General features: G+C 41.6%; 1 protein-coding gene across 3 annotated transcripts; it reads left to right on the forward strand.

Annotated features, from left to right (window-relative positions):
• The first annotated feature begins 1,454 nt into the window (after positions 1 to 1,454).
• cabp1b (calcium binding protein 1b) lies at positions 1,455 to 17,302 on the forward strand. 3 transcript variants are annotated; one of them, XM_023406481.2, is made up of 8 exons: positions 1,455 to 2,364; positions 12,809 to 12,976; positions 13,980 to 14,010; positions 14,102 to 14,245; positions 14,432 to 14,541; positions 14,855 to 14,929; positions 15,076 to 15,148; positions 15,735 to 17,302. In XM_023406481.2, exons 1-8 carry the CDS (start codon positions 1,699 to 1,701, stop codon positions 15,758 to 15,760), a joined length of 1,293 nt encoding a protein of 430 aa, XP_023262249.1. In that variant the 5' UTR covers positions 1,455 to 1,698; the 3' UTR covers positions 15,761 to 17,302. The 3 variants fall into 3 exon arrangements, with proteins under 3 accessions (XP_023262249.1, XP_023262251.1, XP_023262252.1); XM_023406484.1 differs by lacking the exon at positions 1,455 to 2,364 and adding an exon at positions 9,422 to 9,920; XM_023406483.1 differs by lacking the exon at positions 12,809 to 12,976 and having other exon boundaries at positions 1,456 to 2,364.
• The last annotated feature ends 1,904 nt before the right edge of the window (positions 17,303 to 19,206 follow it).

The following is a 19,206-nucleotide window of genomic DNA, read 5'->3' on the forward strand; positions in this document are numbered from 1 at the left end:
GGTGGGGGGGTTGGGGGGTTGTGGGAGCAATGGAGTGAAGATACTTTGCTTCTCCCTGGAGCAGAGGAGACAGAGACACAGATGTCAGAGAACAAGAATTCCCCAGAGAGACGAGGGCAAAAATCTGCTCATTTCTCATCTTTGCGCTGGGAAACGCAGTTCGTGAGAGTTTGAGTGTCTAATTGGCTTTGCATATTAACATCATTACATACTTTTTGCCCTGCATCCCTGGACATCTGCTGTGAGAATTATGACCCTGGGTGTGCAGATGGGATGAGACTGACGGATTGTCACGCTTTTATTTTCAGTGTTTCTCCCTTTTGAACTTCGCTGTTATTTTTTTTAGAGCACAGTTAAATATTCCATTAAGTTCATGCCTTGGTAACCATAATTACACCCAAATTATGCAACCATGTTATTTTTTTGCTGTTGTATATATATATATATATATAGGCAAATGTTGGAAAGCAAATTGAGTGTGGATTTTATTTAGTTGCACCAGTTAAAATCAAATAAATGACAAAAAATTAATGTTTCACAGAGATGGAAAAGGGTCTATTCAATACCTCTGAAAAGTGTCATATATTAAAGTTCCTCTATTGTATTTTGAATTGACCGCTCATTGGGTGATCTCTGGGAACATGATGATTAGAAGACTCTCTGGTTGGGTAACAGTGACTCTGAAAATTACTTTGAATATGAAACATGAAGTTATATGGAAATTTGTATGAAGAATTTTTTCTTGATTGAAGTAATCCGGTACAAAAACGTTGACATACACATATGTCCACATACTCTTATTTTATTTCATTTCTGGTAATTTTCCATTCTAATAGTGTTCTGTTTTGAATGTCTCATTTGTTTATCCCAGTGCTGACTAATGAATAAATGGTGCCTCTGTGTTAATTTCCAAAAGGTTATGTTACTATTCATAGCTCCAAAGACCTACTAACTAAGTGTGTAAAATGATTTCACTGTGTGTAATCTTTCTAAATTATTGCTCTCTTGTTTTCATCTTTTATTTGGTTTATGAGTCTTTTTGGCTGTGGTCCAGTGTATTTAGTTTGAGAAAAAATACAGATACACAGTCTGACAGACCACTGTCCACTGGCATTAATGTCACAACAGCCACTTGTTGAGTTTTGACTGGATATGTGGCTCCTCAAATCTTTAAATATACAGCAGGGAGAGTGTCTCAGTTTGGACCCTGCTGTGTGACAGATCTGTGGAAACATGTTAGTTTCCTCAAACGTTTGAACGATGATTCAGTTCGTGCTAATGACAAATTAAAAGGAGATAATGCACATCAAACGGCTCATTATGCCACAAATGATCCGTAGTGACGTGGGTCTTAGTGAACTTTGCGCGTGGAGTGCGTGTGACACGCGGCAGCGCAACACAGTGCTGTCATCCAAACTTAGCAGAGCCCCCTGTGAAGCGTCAGACTGACCGCCTGGCTGCCAGACCATCAGGCTCTACTTCACATCACAGGTGGCTGCTGCTCCAACTTCACTCCATCACCGCGGACTGTGCAGTGATGGTGGTCCAGTGTGTGGACGTGGATTAGAGAGGTGAGGGGGGGTCCATCTGGCTGCAGCTGAGCACCTGCACGTGGCGGAGGACAGCCTTCTTTTCCTTTACTCGACCTCCAGCCTCCAGCAGATTTCACTTCGCCTGTCAAGCGAGAAAAAGCGAACGATGAGCTCCTCTCTCCCAAAGAGCGACTCGACTACTTCTTTGCTCAGATCATCGGGGCTCAACCGCAGGTCTGCGCACTCGGATCACGGTCCACACGGTCACCGGAGTCACCGCTCTCACCATCATCCCACCGGACCTGGAGGCAGCGAGGATGCGGACTGCTGGACGGAGGACTGCGAGCCGAGCGCGCGGAGACCTCTCTGCCAACCAAGACACACCGACTCTCGAAATTTAGGTGATCACCACCGGGTGCAGAAAAGCCACACCAGGCAAGCCAGCCTGATGGATGACGGTTACGCTCAGGAGGATGTAAGACACAGGACGAGCCGGCATCAGAAAGAGCGCAGCAAGTCCTCCAGGTCCAAACACTCCCATCACCACCACGACTCCTCGCGAGGTGAGCTGCTTCCTGCAGCGCATCACCAGGGCGGCTCCAGGCAGGACAGGCGGACCTCTCCAACTCCACAACAGCCGGACGACGCGGCTTTCTTTTTCGAGCCCAGGGAGAGAGTCATCACCGGGTCGTCCTCCAGTCTCAGCTCTGACCCACCTGCGGCCAGTGCACCTGCCCAGCCCGCATCCAGCCGCACATCCAAAAGACTGAGCGCCAACTCCTCTGAATATGACTCTAGTCTTCATCCCATAGTGAAGTCAGTCTTTGGGCAGGTAAGGAGGCATGAAGAGGAAATTAAAACTTTGGGAAGCGCACTAAAAGTAGATTCAAAGCACAACCCAAGCTGCAGGGTGAAAAATAACTAAACTTTTTTTATATAGTTGAGCCAAATTTCACCAAAATAACATTTGAGTTATTTTTTTTTCTACCTTCAAGTGTCGATTTACATAGAACCCAATCATATTGCTCAAAGCTCACTAATCACTAATCACTTTTAAATGTGTGGGTGCAACAACATGCAAAGGGCAAGATTACAAGCTGTAAGGTAAATAAATCAGCAGCAGCAGCAGCATCATCAATCAAGACTTTAGACTGGCACAACAGTTTCACTGATCATTATACGGTCATTTAAATTGTCATTTTTGTCCAAGAAAAATAAAATTGACATGTTTTCTATTATGAAGAGGAAAAAAGTTTGAAATATAACTGATGAGAATAAAACAGGTTCAAGTACAATTATGCCAGCATCGCCTTAAAACAAATGCAGTATTATTAAATCAATATTTTTCAGTTCAGTCGCATTTCATATGCACCGTCTCAGTGGGCGTTAGAGCCTCATCAGCAATGATCCCCGACCTAGTTTCTGTGTAAGAAGACAAGAGGAAACATGAACAAATGAGAGGGTATTCAAAGAGAGACCCCCCCCCCACTCCACTCCATGGACGGCTGGGGGGCAATAGGTGCCATAGGTGGGAAAATAAAAATTAAAAAAAGAAATTAAAAAAAAAGCTAATTTACAATTAGGATGAAAATAACCCAGTCCAATATTTGATCTTCACACCAATCCCAGTATAACACAGGCCGGAGGTGGCCAGGTGTGAGGGTGTTAGTACTGCCATTATTAGTTTCACAGGTGCAGAGCTGAATGATCAGCAGCAGCAGGTGGAGGTTCACAGGTGAGATGCAGACGTGACAGTCAGCCCAGAAGAGCAAATTAAAAATGGATGCATGTTTTCAGTCCAAATCTGACCTTTGTGTGTATCTGGTATCCATCACTTTCATGACAGGGAGAGGGGGGGCGGGGTGTGTGGGGGTTGCAGTCTGTCATGCATCCCAATATGAATACAGTCGCTTTCATTGTGACTGTCACCTGAACAGCAGCGGGGGGATCAACTTTCCCTCTGTGTGGAAAACTTTTGAGAGGTTGTCATGCACGCACACACACACGCACACACACACGCACACACACACACACACACACACACACACTCACGCACAAACACACACACGGACAAACAGGTAAGTCAACTGATACACATTCAGGTGAGAAGTTCTGATCAAACATAATTAAGTATTAATCACCTCAAAAACTTTTACTGACACTGACATCCGCAGTGCTGAGTGAGGGTTGGTGGCTCTTCTTCCCTGCATCACCTGTTCACCTACTAACACGTCAGTTCTCTACAAGGCGCCACGTTTCCCCCTGTTTCTCAGACAGATCATGCAGCTGTACAGTATCCCGACTTCTCTCTTGTTTCATTGAAATCCTTCTTTCTGTGTTGATGATAAAAAAGCTCAAGAGGAGACAATTACCTCCCCGTGCGCTAATGTGTTCCAGAAATAACTCCTCTCAATCCAGGCCAGAGCTTCAATCAGTCTTAGGGGTTCCAGTGAGGCAAAATCCATGCAGCGGTGTGCTATATAAAGTCTCCAGAGCTGCTGACGTGTGTGGAAATAGCCGATGGTTTTTGTTTTTTCTTTCCCATCAAATCTATGAATGATCAGGTGAACAGTTTTGATAAATTCCACCTGATATTCTTGGATTTTTTTAGGGAAGAGTGGTGGCACGGTATGGTGTTATTGTATGGTTGAACAGTTGTGCTGGCTGTTGCAGCTTTTGCGCAAGAAGAATGAGAATCATAGATGAAATAAATAACAGCGTTATTCATCAAAAGTTTACCACTAAGAGATTGTGACTCTATATTTTGTAATTTTGTAATATATTTTGAATCATCGATGATTTCAAAGCGCGGGCGAGTTTCTGTGAAGTTCAGTCATATCAGACACAGCTGTCAACAGTCAAAACCAATTTGTGAGAGGACCAGAGTTAGTTGTGCACATCAAGTGTCTGTGTGAAAGGGGGAGCCAGAGTGAGTGACTGAATGATGCATGTGTGAGAGTGAAAAGAGGGAAAATGATAGAAGAGCGAATCGAAAGCGAGGCAGCTTGCACGTGCAGGTTTTTGCACCTGCTTAGAATCTTACCCGAGCCGGCTCGTTTTAGTGACCATGCAGTCGCACTAAAACGCCTTTAACGCCGCTTGAATGTTTTGTGACAGCGCAGAATGCAGGGCGAGATCCCACACACCACAAACTGGTTTCGTATTTTTCCTTATGTAACATCAAGATCTGCATACAATCCCAACAGAACTCATTCGTTGCCAGTGGAGGAAGCTAAAAATAGCACATCAAGACCTGATTATGAGAGACTGGAGGAGGGCAGAGTGTTTTTTTTTTGTTTGTTTTTTTTTGTCTTGGTAAAAAAAATAAAATAAAAAATTAAGATCCTTTGGTATACATGCTACCTGACAGAGCAAATTTGAGAAAAATAAAAGAGCAGGTTTGCAGCATAAGGAGACATGCTTTCTCCAAACTGGCAGTTTATAATCCACGCTTTCATATTCATGAGATGAATCATGATTACCAAAAAGGCTAGTGTGGGGGTTAGAATAAGGACAAATGTGTTTTTGCAGCTCGATGTTTATAGATAGGTTGTGATGCAGTGATTCATTTTAATGTGAAATGTGAAATCTTTAAAGCAGGCACAGTTTACAAAACTATCATTATTTCTGCATGTTCATATCTTTAAACAATCCAGGTTACACCAGACACCTTGATCAAGGACAAAGCCTTTTGTCCCAGTAGAAATTTTGTTTCTATTTTAAGAGATTCTGAACAATCACTGCCTCTGCCTCAGATTTTATGACCTTCACTGCCCTTGTTCTACAAAACCCCTGGGAGGAAATCAGAAAAGAGATCTGTCATCTGCTGTTCAGACATTATCATAAAAGGAGATGACGATTTTCTTCTCAAATTAAATGTACTTGAAAGGATATGTGTATTAACCAGCAGAGGGAGCACGTACCGTTTGTGCTAATAGGTTTGAACTGTGAGTGAGCGAGAGAGAGAGAGAGGGAGAGAGAGAGTGAGAGTGGGGGAGCGATTAACAGTCCTATCTGTGTCACATCAGTGAGCCAGGAAAAGTGAAAGGGCAAGGAAAGAAAGTAAAGGAAGCGAGGGAATCGGATAAATCAGGGGGGCAGCAAAGAGTAAAATAGGAAGAGAGCTACTTCCCTGGAAGACCTGATGATTGTTACATAAGGCAAACACTCGTCACCTCTCACTTCCCTGCTCCCACCTGACATTTCTGCAGACAATGTGAGGAAAAGTGTTAAAACGCAGATTAGCCCCTCACTTCCTAGACTGCTTTTCCTGCTACTCATCACGCGCTGGCAGCCGCTCACGTTTCCTGTCAGTCGTTCCCTTTCCCCTTTTATTTGCCCTCACAGACTCTCTCTCTCTCTCTCTTCCCTCTTCTACCTCTCTGCTCTGCGGGGTCACGCTGACCTTGATGATATCTGAGAGGGAGATGAAAAGACAAGCAACAGAAAAAAAGACTGAAAATGAGCAAAATAAGGAGAAAGATCTGGGTGGAAATGGGGGGGCAGCATCATCATATTCACCACAGCATATGCCTCTAGTATGTCTAGAGTATAGCGGGCTATTTTTAGGCACAGATGGATATTTATATATCTGTGCTGGCAAAGGAGGAGGTAGAAAATTGACTCTTTGGTTAAATCCCTTTTTGAGATGAGGATTAGGCAGCGAAATGTAAGAGCCTGAGAGCACAACTGCACATGCTGCAATGTTAAATGTATGTGTGTGCGTGTGATGATGCTAAATATTTATGGAGACCCGAGGCTGGAAGGGAAAATCAGTGAGAGACACTGCGAGACAGAGGACGAGGGATAAATGAGTCAGAGGAAAAACAACAGAGCTTTAATTGACTGAAATGAGACTTGTCAATATTTTTCCCCTGCTGACGCACCAGACCTTTAACAGCTGTCTGTGCATGTGCTACCATCTGAAATAAAACCAAAATACCAGAATAATCAGCATGAAAGTTAAAGGTTTTATAGCTATTCTGATTTGAATGAATTAATCAACTAAAGGATTAAACTGTGACGTCTCAGCCCCAGCACAGGAAGATGACGCAAGTGTGTATTGTACGCTTCTTTTTTTCTTCACCCCCTAGACGTCCTCTGATGACGACAAAAATGTACGCACAAAAAAAAAAACTCTTATGGTCACTGTATTTATCCCTTCTGTCTTTGCAGCTGGATACACTGCGATTTAAAACGCAGCAGCTTTTGTCTTGTTTGACCATGAAATGATTACATCTCATTCCACTCTGCAAAGAAAAAGAAAAAACGGTTGATGATGAACGCAAGAGAGCTTGTTATTACATCAGTCCCTTCCTTCCCCCTTCTTCATCTCCCAGCTCATTTAACACACTTGATGGCAGTGGATGAAACACGATTATATTTGACCTCAAAATCTGCATCTACATAAAAAGCAAAAGCAGTTATTAATATTTTCTATGCGAGCCAGCTTCCAGTCTGGGGCACGCGTATACATTTCTTTGCATTGTTTGGTCAGTGATGTTGCAAGCATCATATGCTATTGTCACAAATCAAGACAGGCTTCACCCTATGAGTCAGTGACATATGACCCCCCCCAAAAAAAAATGTAAAAATCATCTGATCTTCAGATCATGTTGTCCGCATGTAAGCAGTTATGTAAATGTTTAAAGTCAATCGTTGGCATCTGAGTGAGAGCGATTGTGAGGGAGAACGAGAAGGATACAGCCAGGGAGAAAGGAAGCAAGAGAGAGAGAGAGAGAGAGAGGGGTGAGATGGATCTCATGCCCGTGCACACTATGGTCTGACATTATGAGAGCTGACGGCTCCTGTGTCTGACGTCTGATGTGTTCTGAAGTTCACAATGAGCCTCCGGTGAGAGGCTGGATGAATCATCCGCAGAACAACACAGAGGAGCCGCAGAGATATTGAATGGGAGCAAGATCTGAGGCGACTTTGGCGTGAATGTGTTTATTAAAATAGCAGAGAATAGACAAGGTCGCACAGGAGAGGGAAATGAGGATGTGCGTTAATGCTGAAGTGCGAGTGTGAGTGGAGGTAAAGTTACATCAGGAGCGAATGCTATACTGGTTTAAAACCCAACATGTGGGTTTTGTTCTGGATGTTGTGGTTTGTCATTTTAGACAGGGGAAGAAGAAGAAGAAGAAGTACTCAGATCCTTAAAGTCCCCATCCGCTCAAAATTAGTTTTTACTTATTGTTATTTCACATGTTTCAGCCTCACTGTGTAGAATGATGTTTGTGAAGAGTCTGACACCAGAGGGCTGTTTACACATTCACCTGCTGGAGGAGCGAAGTTTCTCTGTGTGTCACCTTAATTCTGAATTTAAGATGCGAGCGTGTGTGCAGTAAAAATATTTACTATGATGAACCGCTTCTTGTTTAAAAGCTATAGTTTAGTATGTTCCCAACATACTCAACACGTGGAGAGAAATACAATTCAATTTTGACCCAAAGCAAAATTTGCAAGTAACAGATAACTATTATGTCACACACACACACACACACACACACACACACACACACACACACACACTGGAGTCAGCGAGAACGTTACGAGACTGAAACGCTTGAAGTTCAAAACGTTCACGTTCAAAACAGATTGAGGCAAGTTTGACTGTGAAAAACATGTTTAAATAGCAGTTGACGAGTTAAACAGAGTCAAACAGTGACAAGTTTCAAGAGTGGCAAAATGCCCCAGTGACAACAACGTGTCCATACTGCAGTAGTGAACACTTAGATCAGTGTCTCTGCCTGGTCGTCACACCTTTCACCTTTTACAGTTAGTCACACATCGAGGTGTCACTTCCCTCATCATCACAGAAATGTCTTTAGTTCATATACAGAAGCTCCAGAGTTTTTAGGATTTAAATATCAGTCGTTTAATCTTGTCTGAGGCTGCGACACTGTTGAAATGTGACAGGTCGACCTTTAACACTCATTGATTATTGTCACTGTTGCATAAACGTAAATGCAGCAAGAACTTATAGCTGTAAAACAAATGCAGTGATGTAAATAAAAAATAAGAAAAATGCAATTTCCCTCTGGGATATAGTACAGTATAAAGTAGCATAAAATTTAAATTCTCAAAAAACACAAGCGTCTTAATTTGTATTCAAGCACATTACTAGAATAAATGTACATTTTCGCTTTTAGCCACCGGTTTCGGATGTTCCATATTTAGAAACCCCACTATTTCTGTCATCATGCTTGACAATAAATGTGTGTGTCTGCGTGTGTGAGTGTCTGTACGAGAAAGGCTGAAAGACAGCATTTATTTGCCTGTGTCTGTGTGTGTTTGCACGTGCTGGGTTTGCACCCTCGGTGGTTCAGAATCCATTGTCATTTCTTGCACATTTTGGCTTTGATCTGAATCCAAGCCCTTCAAGCTTAACATGACTTTGTAATGCTCCTATGTCTGTGTGTGGTGTGTGGTTTGTGTGTGTGTGTGTGTGTGTGTGTGTGTGAGAGAGAGAGAGAGCGGGATGGATGCTGAGGGTAGAGTGGGGAGAGATATGGGAGAGTAGGGGGAAGCGTGTGATATATTTTTAGCTCCACAGCCCCACATCCATGTGTGTTTAATCGAGTGTATGTGTGTGTTTGTGTGTGCGTGTGTATGTGTGTGTGTGCATGTTTGGATTAGTGTCTCCAGCATCTTGCTCAGGGGAAGGTAATATGCTTGTCCGAACGAGCTTCTTCTGTCACATTCGCATAGATGGTTTAAAACTGTGGAGTGAGCGAGAGTAGGGGGGAGAGGGTGAGGGAAAAAGAGCAATAGACAGACAGATGGACAGAGAGAGAGAGAGAGAGAGAAGGAGAGGGAGAGAGAGAGGGTAGAGGGGAGGGAGGGAGGGAGGGAGGAAAGACACTGTAGGAGAGAGGATGGAATGAATAAGCAATCTTGCTTTTTCTACTCCTGGCGCTTGCATCTCGCTCTGTTCACATGCATGCTTCCTCTCCCTCGCTTCATCTTTGCGTTCTTCTGATTTGTCCTTTGTTCTTGTTTACATATTTCCTCATTTGTCTCTGTGTCCCTCCCCTCATACTTCCCAGCGTCCTTGCCTCCAGGTACCTTCCTGCACACTCCTTCGTCCTCTCCCTCCTCACCTCTGTCTACCTCCTAAGATATCTCTGCTCTGCTCCCTGCTTTTTCCAGCAAATGTCCTCTTATATCAGTCAATGACCCATTGAACCTTTTTTTCCCTTTCTAATCACTCCTATTCCCATGCATGCCCGGAAACATATGCAAACACACATGCATACACGTGCACTTACACACAGGCACACTAACACAGACACAGTTAGAGAGAAAACATAAAACAAGACGGATTTTTTTTTCTTTCTTGCAATGGGCAACTCTGTAAAGTCGCTTAAAATTTTCACCAAGAAGGTAAGGTCCGCTCTGAGGTTTTTCATTTGGCTGTGGTTTCCTTGAATCCCCCTGCATGTTTGTCTCATTGTGTGACCCCCAACCTGACTGAAGGCTATTTGACTGGACCTGTACTGTCTGACCACTGTGGATTTCACTACCAGCTGTTACTCTGTGTTTTGTGTTGCTGGAGCCCCACACGGCAAGATAAATGGAGGCTATTTGCCAGCGTGGGATCTTATAGTATATGAGTATATGAGTATATGTGTATTGATGTAGGACTTTGTTGACTCCTCTAAAACTCATTGCACTGCAACGTTTATATGACATCTGCATCCTATCATGTGTCTTTTTGGATCAAAGTTTTCTCTGTGCTCATCAGTGCATGCTTTCATTCACCCGGAAACCCATTTCAGCCGCTCAGACGGGTCAGAGGAGCCGGTTGATGCGGCTTGTGCTTGACCTGTTGGCTGAGGTGAGGTCAGTGAATTTGGATCATGTCATCAAACTTTAGAGTCAGTCAGACCGCACAGCGATGCCACTTTACCAGCCAGCGGAAGATGCTACAAGTTGAGCCTGCACCTGCGGGACGTTACCAGTCAGTGGAAATGGCGAAAACAGGTGTGCTGTTTCAGCTGTATCCGATTCTGTCAGCTCATGTGTACCTCTGACTCTGAGTGTTTCCGACGACGACAACGTGAATGCACAGTTGAGGAGGAGCGCAGGGAGAACGTTCAGAGCCATTTTTCTAAAAAGTCAAGATGACAGAGTTCGTTTATACAATACATCTCTTACATCTGCTGTCCTCATTGTATGCTTGAACAGACTCTCAAGCAGGCAGACAATCCCACAAATAGATTTCCCTTCACAGCAGCTGCACATCCTTGAGGAAGCACAATATCATGAGCAACTGTTGATGCCATCTGTGCAAAATTGGTTGGGGTGTTGGAGAAGTTCTTGCTTGACTACAGCCTTTCTCTGACACTTCTTTTCTTTTTTTTTTTTTTTTGGGTTATATAACTGCAAGCGCGTGGCTTCATAGTACTTTTTCTGGCACAATATACCCGCAGACAGCCCTGCTCCATGCATCACTTGGTCAGATTACCCAGTGGGCATCCGCTCCTGTTGTGGAGACTGTAGGAATGCACGAACTGGCATTAGGACTGGCATGGCAACAGATGGTGTGTGAAGGTCATTTGTAGAGCATATAATACAGTTTGTATATGCATGTAGTATATGTATGCATAATCATTTTTCAGTCTGTATGCATGCAGATGTCTTATTTTTACTGTAATAACCATCTGAAGATGGGTACTTGCTCATGTCTGAGAGATTTAAAGCAGCAGCAAAAAAAAAACAAAAAACCTTGGTAATTCGCTGTGACAGCGAGTCTACTTCACTTGCTTGTAGCTGGGATGGATGTTACATTGTGGTAATTGAAGACCTGACCAGCGAGAAGAGATGTTACTAATTTAAACTCTGTATATCTGCTTGGCAAAAATGTGCAGTAGTAATCACAGAGCATGAAAACAGAGTCCATTTTCTAGTTGTCTCCAGTGTTCTGCATTTAGCCTCAGATTAGACTGCTGCTCTCTCTAATTCGGATATTAGTCAGAACAATGGTCGGACCTTATTTGACTTTAGAGGAAGCTTTTTTTGTCCACTTGCAGGCCGTTATTGCCTGTTTTTAATTAAGCTGTAGCTAGCTCTGTAATTGGGATGACTGTTGTGAGAACAACTTTTGCCCCCTGGTTGAGTGGCTAATTGGTGATTATAATTTAATGGCTGGCTAAACTTTTGCCTTATCTTCTGAAGAACACAACCATTTTGTAATGCGCACATAAAAAACCTCGTCACTCTTGGAAAAATTCAAGTAACTCTCCCGAGCTAGCCGCAGTTGATTGTACAAGTAGTGTATCATCAGTCTTTAAAATTCCCTAATATCAACAGACATTGTGCTCGTAGTACTACTGATACGACTACTGCTAACACACTGAGATGGTATCATTAGTGGGAATCATAATGCTGTCAGTTAAAAACACATATACTCATGTGGATTCTGTTCTTTCCTACCGATGACCACTGGCTGTTAAAGGATCATTCTGGTTAATTACAACTTAATTCTTATTTTCTTAGTTCTTACCATTATTGCTATTGGTTATGAAAACATTGTACTCAACAAATACTGCGTTGAATGTTTACAACATGGAGTCTGCCTGAAGTACTTTTTTATCCCTCTTCATATTAAAACTGGCTAACCTGGGGTTTCTTTAAACTTGTATGATCATCTGCTTATGTTTCATGCAGTGTTTGACTTCGTTGTAGTGATGTTGCCGTTTTTCCAGATTTGAGCAATTACTTTAGTGAGTAACAGTTATCAGAGTTAGAAAACAGGGTGAAAAATGCTAAAATCTGACCAATTTTGTAATAAACAACAGTTAGTCTTAATTGTAAGAAAATATGCAGGTGCAGACTGTGACAAACTGGCTAAAGAGCTGTCACATGACGCTGTCAGATGTGTTTGGTGACATGAAAAGGGGCACTGCCTTTTTGCTAACCCGCAACCTCCGCTGACATTATCTGCTACAAACAGTATGGAGGCTTGGTACTGTTGTGCAGGGTGGTGACCAACAGGACAGAGTCATAGATGGCATCAGTTGCTTGTGTCAGGATATATTACACAGTCTTTCCTCTGACTGAGTTTCTTCCTCCCCATCATGACTGACCTGACTGAACACCTCTCTATGACTGACAGACATGTGTCTGTCACCTGCTTTTGAACCCCCTCCATCCCACCTCCGTGTTGGCTCCTTTTTCGCTCCATGCTGCCACAATCTGAGTCACAGTCTCTACCCCTGTCTTTGCCCCTGCTCCCATGTTTGGCCCCCCTGCCCCGGATGCTGCTCCAGGACCAGAAGAAGAACTACAAAGCAGTGCAGTCCTGTGAGGAGGGGGGCTCTGGGGGGGCCTATCTTGAGCCGCTAGTGGCCCTGGCCCAGAACGGAGCCAACATGCACAACGTACTGGGGCCTGCATGCATCTTTCTACGCAAGGGCTTCGCTGAGAGCCGGCAGGCTGTACGTAAGTCCAGAAAATATCATGTGAATGCATGCCAAGAGAGATTAGCACACAATACAGTACACACACAATAAGTAAAACTCAATGTGAATGTGTGTAGTAATCATCTCTTACTGTACTGTCAGCACTTCGAGCATGTAAAGAAGCGTGGTGGGACAGAGAATATGGTATTTTGACAATATGAAAACTTTAAATCTTATAGTATCGAGTCTTGTTGACAGCTAGAATGTTGAATGTTGACTGTAAGTGTGTGTGTGTGTGTGTGTGTGTGTGTGTGTGTTCGTGTTTGTTAGTCTATATTTCTGCATGAGGCTGGATTACTCATAAACATGGTGGACATTTGTAGCAGGATGGAGGATTATTAAACCTGGGTTATGGCGATGGGAGAAATGCTCCTCACCTGATGATTATTTCTCTTTGTCTATTTCCAGCAGTGACAACACGAGTCAGAGTCTCGTTATTAAAGAAAAGAGGGATGTTGAATTCTTCAGTGTGGACGACTGCTGTTTTACTGACTTTTCTAAAGACAAGCTCTCAGATGGTTGTTCTTAATGGGTGCAGTGGTTGAGATTGAGTCATTTTACTTCAGTGGACTGGCAAATAAAAAAGCTATTGTGTACTTTGCGTATTTCCATTGCCTCTGCATATCCACACTTTCAGAAATGGAAACAACGTGACTATGAAAAAAACCCAAAACACTTACGCTATGGATACAGTAAATGGTTCAGATTCATTTCTATTATAACAAATGCTATAATTACTTTCATCCGAATATCTAATTATGTGTCGCATGTGTGCCAAGGATCTGCATGTTTTCCTGCCATCCAAACACTGATAACCTTCTCCTCTCTGGCCGGAAGAAAACCTGCAGACTCTTGGCACTCTCCGTGCCACATTTATTTTTATACATCATCATGTTGTGTGAGGAATGCTGCGTATTGGCTGAGTATTAAAAATATCAGCAGTGTTTGGATCCTAACTTTGTACTGTGATCTTTCTCAGGACCGAGAGTTGAGGCCAGAAGAAATGGATGGTATGATACATTTCAGGACAATAAAGAATGCAAAAATAAAACTAATTTTGCCATCTATCTAATATTCATACCTTATCTCTCGTGCTCTCAGAGTTGCGTGAGGCGTTCAAGGAGTTCGACAAAGACAAAGACGGGTTTATCGGCTGTAAAGACCTGGGAAACTGCATGAGGACTATGGGCTACATGCCAACAGAGATGGAGCTAATAGAGCTGAGTCAGCAGATCAACATGAACTGTGAGTAAAACTGTGTCTTTCTGTATGTGTGTGCATGTCTATGAATTATTTCCACTTTTACAACCACAGTGCTTAAGCTTGAGTGTCAGACAGAGTACAAATAAAGCAAGTTTTGTCCCTTTTTTTTTTGTCTCTAAGCAAACCCTGAAAGTTAACCCAGCTTCCTCTTTCCCTTCTGTCCAACAGTGGGAGGACATGTTGATTTTGAGGACTTTGTAGAACTGATGGGGCCCAAACTTCTGGCTGAAACTGCAGACATGATTGGGGTGAAAGAGCTAAGGGATGCATTCAAGGAGGTGAGGAAAAATCACGTGGTAAAAGCACACAAGATAGCAAAAATAATATATATATATATATATATATATATATATATATATATATATATATTATTTTTTTTAAGAGTTTTAACTTTATATTCAAGTATAACTTTATGGACTTCATGTCAAATAACGTTGATGATAATTTTGCGACGCCAACAGTGGGTCTTGCAAGTTTAGGGACGTATTAAAGAAAAGGAGAAAAGACAGTTTTGATAATTGCATATCGTGATTATATTTTACTTCTTGCATTTCTGTTCTGGTAATTTGTCTCTGTTTCTCTTGATTTCAGTTTGACACAAATGGCGATGGCCAGATCAGTACAGCAGAACTTCGAGAAGCAATGAAAAAACTTTTAGGACAACAGGTACAGAGCTGCTGGGAGAGTATGCCCTCTTCTCTGTAGCTCTCCATCAATCATTGTGTCTGTCTGAATCTTGTCTCTCCACTCTACTTATAAATCTTCTCTGAATTAAGTTCACACTTTGATTCCCCACAATCTGACCTCTTCAGGTTGGGCACAGAGATCTGGAGGACATCCTACGAGATATAGATCTTAACGGAGATGGACATGTAGACTTCGAAGGTAAAGAATTGCAGTTTATACAGAAGACCACATTTTACTTTCTCCTCCTTCCTTTCTGTCTCTCTCTTAAACACACACACATTCACACATATTTCAAATCCCAGCAATGTGCCTGGCTGATATCCCAATACCATGCTGATAGTGAGGTGAGGGGATGAAGGCAGTAGGTCTGTCTGTCAGATTATCACCATACCAAGGGATTATGTCACCTCATAGATTACCCACAGAGGAAAAGATGCATGCAGGCTGTCAGGGATGAACATATCAGAAAGTGCTGCTGTTCTCAGTATTGCAACTGTTCTTACATCAACGTGATCTTACATTTCCTCTGTGTTCCATCAATATTAATGTCCAAGCAACATTTGATCGAGCAAGATCAAAGAAGAAAGTGTACTTGTGGAGTGCTAGGTGCATGGTGCACGGTCTTGGCTAATGTGACTTCTGTGATCGGATGTGTATATCCTATATATTAAGAGGAAATTCTTCCCACTTGTGCAGTATCACATATTTGATAACAGATTCAAACTAAAGCAGGTCACTGAGCTACTGTGTGTGAAAATCATCTGTCCTGTTCTTTTACTAACAGAATTTGTGCGTATGATGTCTCGATGAGTTTGTCACGGAGAGCCGAGATGTTAAAACACAACATGGATTCTCTGTTGTTATGGGAGGAATATGAGAGAGACCGGCACAAGAATACTGATGGATCTTGAACTTCTGAACTGACAGCGAACAAGAGAACAAAAACATATCAACCCTGCCCTGAAACTGCCACGCTGAAGCACAAAGGCTGACCACTACAGCCAGGAGCAACACTGTTGATTATATGCTGCTGCTGTTTCTTAGAGCACAAAAAAACCAACAGCTGCATTTCAGACTTTTACAAAGTATATTTTAAAAAGCATATTTTCCTTTAGTAATGACATTTCTAATGCTGATGTGGTTGTTGACCCAGATGTTTGAGCAATTTTGCTTAAACACTTTACTATTATTGTTAATAATAGTAGCAATTAAGAAGACATATTTTCAACTACAGCAGTATGCCAGCAAACACCCCACAAATGCAACACATTCCTTTATAATGCTGAGAAGCACAAATACAACATTGCAATATGGAAATATTTCATGTGATCCTGTCAAAGCTGTGTGTTTGTGTTTTGTGCATACTGTTGTTCCTCTCCACCCTAAACTGTACTTATTATCTCCCTTAAGACAATTGTCCAACCCTGGTTAAGGCAAGCGAATATTTGTTTTGTAATTATGTGTAATGTAGCACAGATGCTGTTCTTCTGACATTAATAACATTATGCCTATCTTACTGTGATATATATATATGTATGTAATTTTCAGTGTGCATAAGATGAACAGACTCCTTCAACTGAAACTTTTGTTGAGGCTAGGTACAGTGAGTTGCTAATCTTGACTACTGTAATTGGCCTTTTTAATTACAGTATGTTTTACTAATTCTGCATGAATACTCAATACATTAAACACTTTTTTGAGTTCATCTACACCTAAGTTACAGTGGTAGGTGATCAACAGAGTGTTAAAACTATAGATGAAATATGGATTTTGTTAATGCTGTAATTATTATCAAAGAGCTCTGATAAATGTTCTTGTCTATTTGGGGTTTTGTGAGTCTACTGAGTCCTCAAGTGACTTTCACTTTGGTACAACATTTTCACTTTGAACTTTGATACCTCAAAATCAATCAAACAATCAACCTCATCCATTAACTGCCCCTAGCATAATATCTATTACCAATTCTTTTCCCCCTCTTACCTTCATTATTAATATTTGTAAAGAAGTGGTACTAACTTCTTTATGAAAAAAGCCAAAGAAAGTTTATAAGAATATTATTTGAGTCGCAGTGTAGTAGGTGCAGTATGTTTTTAGAAATATGATTCATTGGATAACATTTTCAAAATGGCTGCTTGAATTGCCCTTTGGTTCCTGGGGCAGCTAAATTATTGGTTGACTGTTCATGAATGGACATGGGAGTATATGCATGCTCTGAAGTAAAGATATTCTTCTAAAGGGAAATCTTACTTTGTGATTTTACTTGTCTTAACTGTGTGAAACTATGCATGCTAGAAAACAACTGCAATTTGTAGCAGAACATATAAAAATAAAGGTTTTTATTGGAGAGATTAATATGTGTTTAGGTGTGCGTTTCTTCTTGTATCAACAATGTAATGGGGACATGAATCTGTATTATGGGGACTCCACAATCTGAACCAAACCTGTACATACTAACATACTTTACTAATTACTTACTTAGATACTTTGATACCTAAACCTTTTTATAATAAAAAAAAAACAAAACAAAACATGGAAATCTTAATTTCTACAGTATGGGACCTTTAACAACCAGTCAGCCCATCGTTTGGTGATATTTACTCCTGAATGTAGGCTAACTAGGCAAGCCAGCTAAGACGATACATCATGACAACTTCAGAACTATCAACAAACGCATTTCTTCCCTTTGCAGTGGCTGAACTATACACATAGATCAACACCATTACAAATGGTTTTAAGATCTATAGTATAACTTAACATGGTGACATTAAGAAAACAGCATATTCCAAAACTGAAAAGAATGTTTTAAGTAAAGTAAAGCCCAGGAATTGGTTTGGCAATGAATGCTTTACATTCAGAAAAACAAAATCAAAAACATCAAATCCTGTGTAAGGAAACTAAGGAGTTGGTTGGAAATTATTTGGAAATGGGATCAAGAAAACATCTAACTAAAAAACTTTGAAACCTCTGCTTATGGAGACCAAAATAAAGTGGACCTTCCTGTGACAGCATTTCAATTGATAAAGAATATGAAGCTCTTCAAATCCAGCAGTCTGTAGACAAAAAAAAAAAAATTTCAGAACAGTTTATCTAAATGAATAATTTGCTGAAATGTGGAATGACTGTCATAACAGCAAATGAAGATGTAGACAAATACAATTCTGATATTTACAAAAATCTTTGTAAGTAGCACACTGGCAAGTCTCCTGTAGTATTATAAACACACAGGCCTTTGTCTACTGATCAGTTTTTCTCAGTAAGAGCCAACTCGGCTTTTAACTGAAATAGCTCATGGCAGGCTGTCTTTGTTCTCTTATCAAAACAAAAGGTATGTTTCAGTGTGAATAAAATGTTCATATCATAGAGGATTAAGTGGATAAAACTTAGAATGTCATAGAGACAATGTACTGTACACAATGACAGGACCTGGTACTCACTTAAAGAAGTGTTGAAGTGAATATATTGCCTTTTTGGGCAGATCCTGTACGTTAAACTGTGTCACTTTGGGTTTTAAACACACACTAACCAGCACAACTGAATTAAGTTATGAGAGCCAACATAAACAATCCAACCACAACCATTGATGTGATATGCTTCACAGCAACGCTGACAGTGAGCCAGCTAGCGTTTGCCAAGAAATAATACGGCAAGTTAGCAAATGCATTTTGTAGCAGGTCACCACTGAAGACAGACATGTGGCATGTAGCCAGAAAAGTACTTACACCTCGAGAAGAAAAGCCGGTTCCAGGTCAAGTTGAAGCCATATTGATTAAGTCAGACCAGTATTGGCTCCATGGTTGTACTGGGAAACAAATTCAGCCTTGGTCTCATGTGTTGGGACCTGCAGCACAAATGAAACTAGCCGGTAAAGAAACTGACCGAGCCGGTGAAAACTTAAAAAACTTTATAGATGTTTTAACGGGCCACCGGCTGACCTGGATTTGAGCTGGCCAGTCTCCGTGGAGCAGTCTGCCTGAGCTCTGGTCTTATGGTCTTACTTTGCTGGCCTTTTTAAACGAAATTGTTGTTTCTTCAGTGAAGGGTACTGTGGAAGGTGCTTTCACCTGACCACTTCATACTGCAAGGTGCCATCTTGCGTGTGGGCGGTCCCTGAAGTGGGGAGGGCCAACTGTTTAACATGGGGGAGTCACTGGCACTTACATGCCATATAAATAATAAAAACCCCACTATATTTAAGGAAACATTGAAAGACCATTGTTAGTAGTTTGCATGAGTACCACAATTAATTAATTAATTAA

This window comes from Seriola lalandi, unplaced genomic scaffold, assembly GCF_002814215.2.
Source record: "Seriola lalandi dorsalis isolate HSWRI2012SDOR001 ecotype SW California unplaced genomic scaffold, Sedor1 jcf7180002054309, whole genome shotgun sequence".
Taxonomy (NCBI): domain Eukaryota; kingdom Metazoa; phylum Chordata; class Actinopteri; order Carangiformes; family Carangidae; genus Seriola; species Seriola lalandi.

Excerpts from the sequence above, each read along its gene's own strand:
- cabp1b (XM_023406481.2), top strand. The coding sequence starts at position 1,699 with ATGAGCTCCTCTCTCCCAAAGAGCGACTCGACTACTTCTTTGCTCAGA. Across the intron at positions 14,246-14,431 it reads TCAGCAGATCAACATGAACT|TGGGAGGACATGTTGATTTT; the intron begins GTGAGTAAAACT and ends TCTGTCCAACAG. Across the intron at positions 14,542-14,854 it reads TAAGGGATGCATTCAAGGAG|TTTGACACAAATGGCGATGG; the intron begins GTGAGGAAAAAT and ends TCTTGATTTCAG.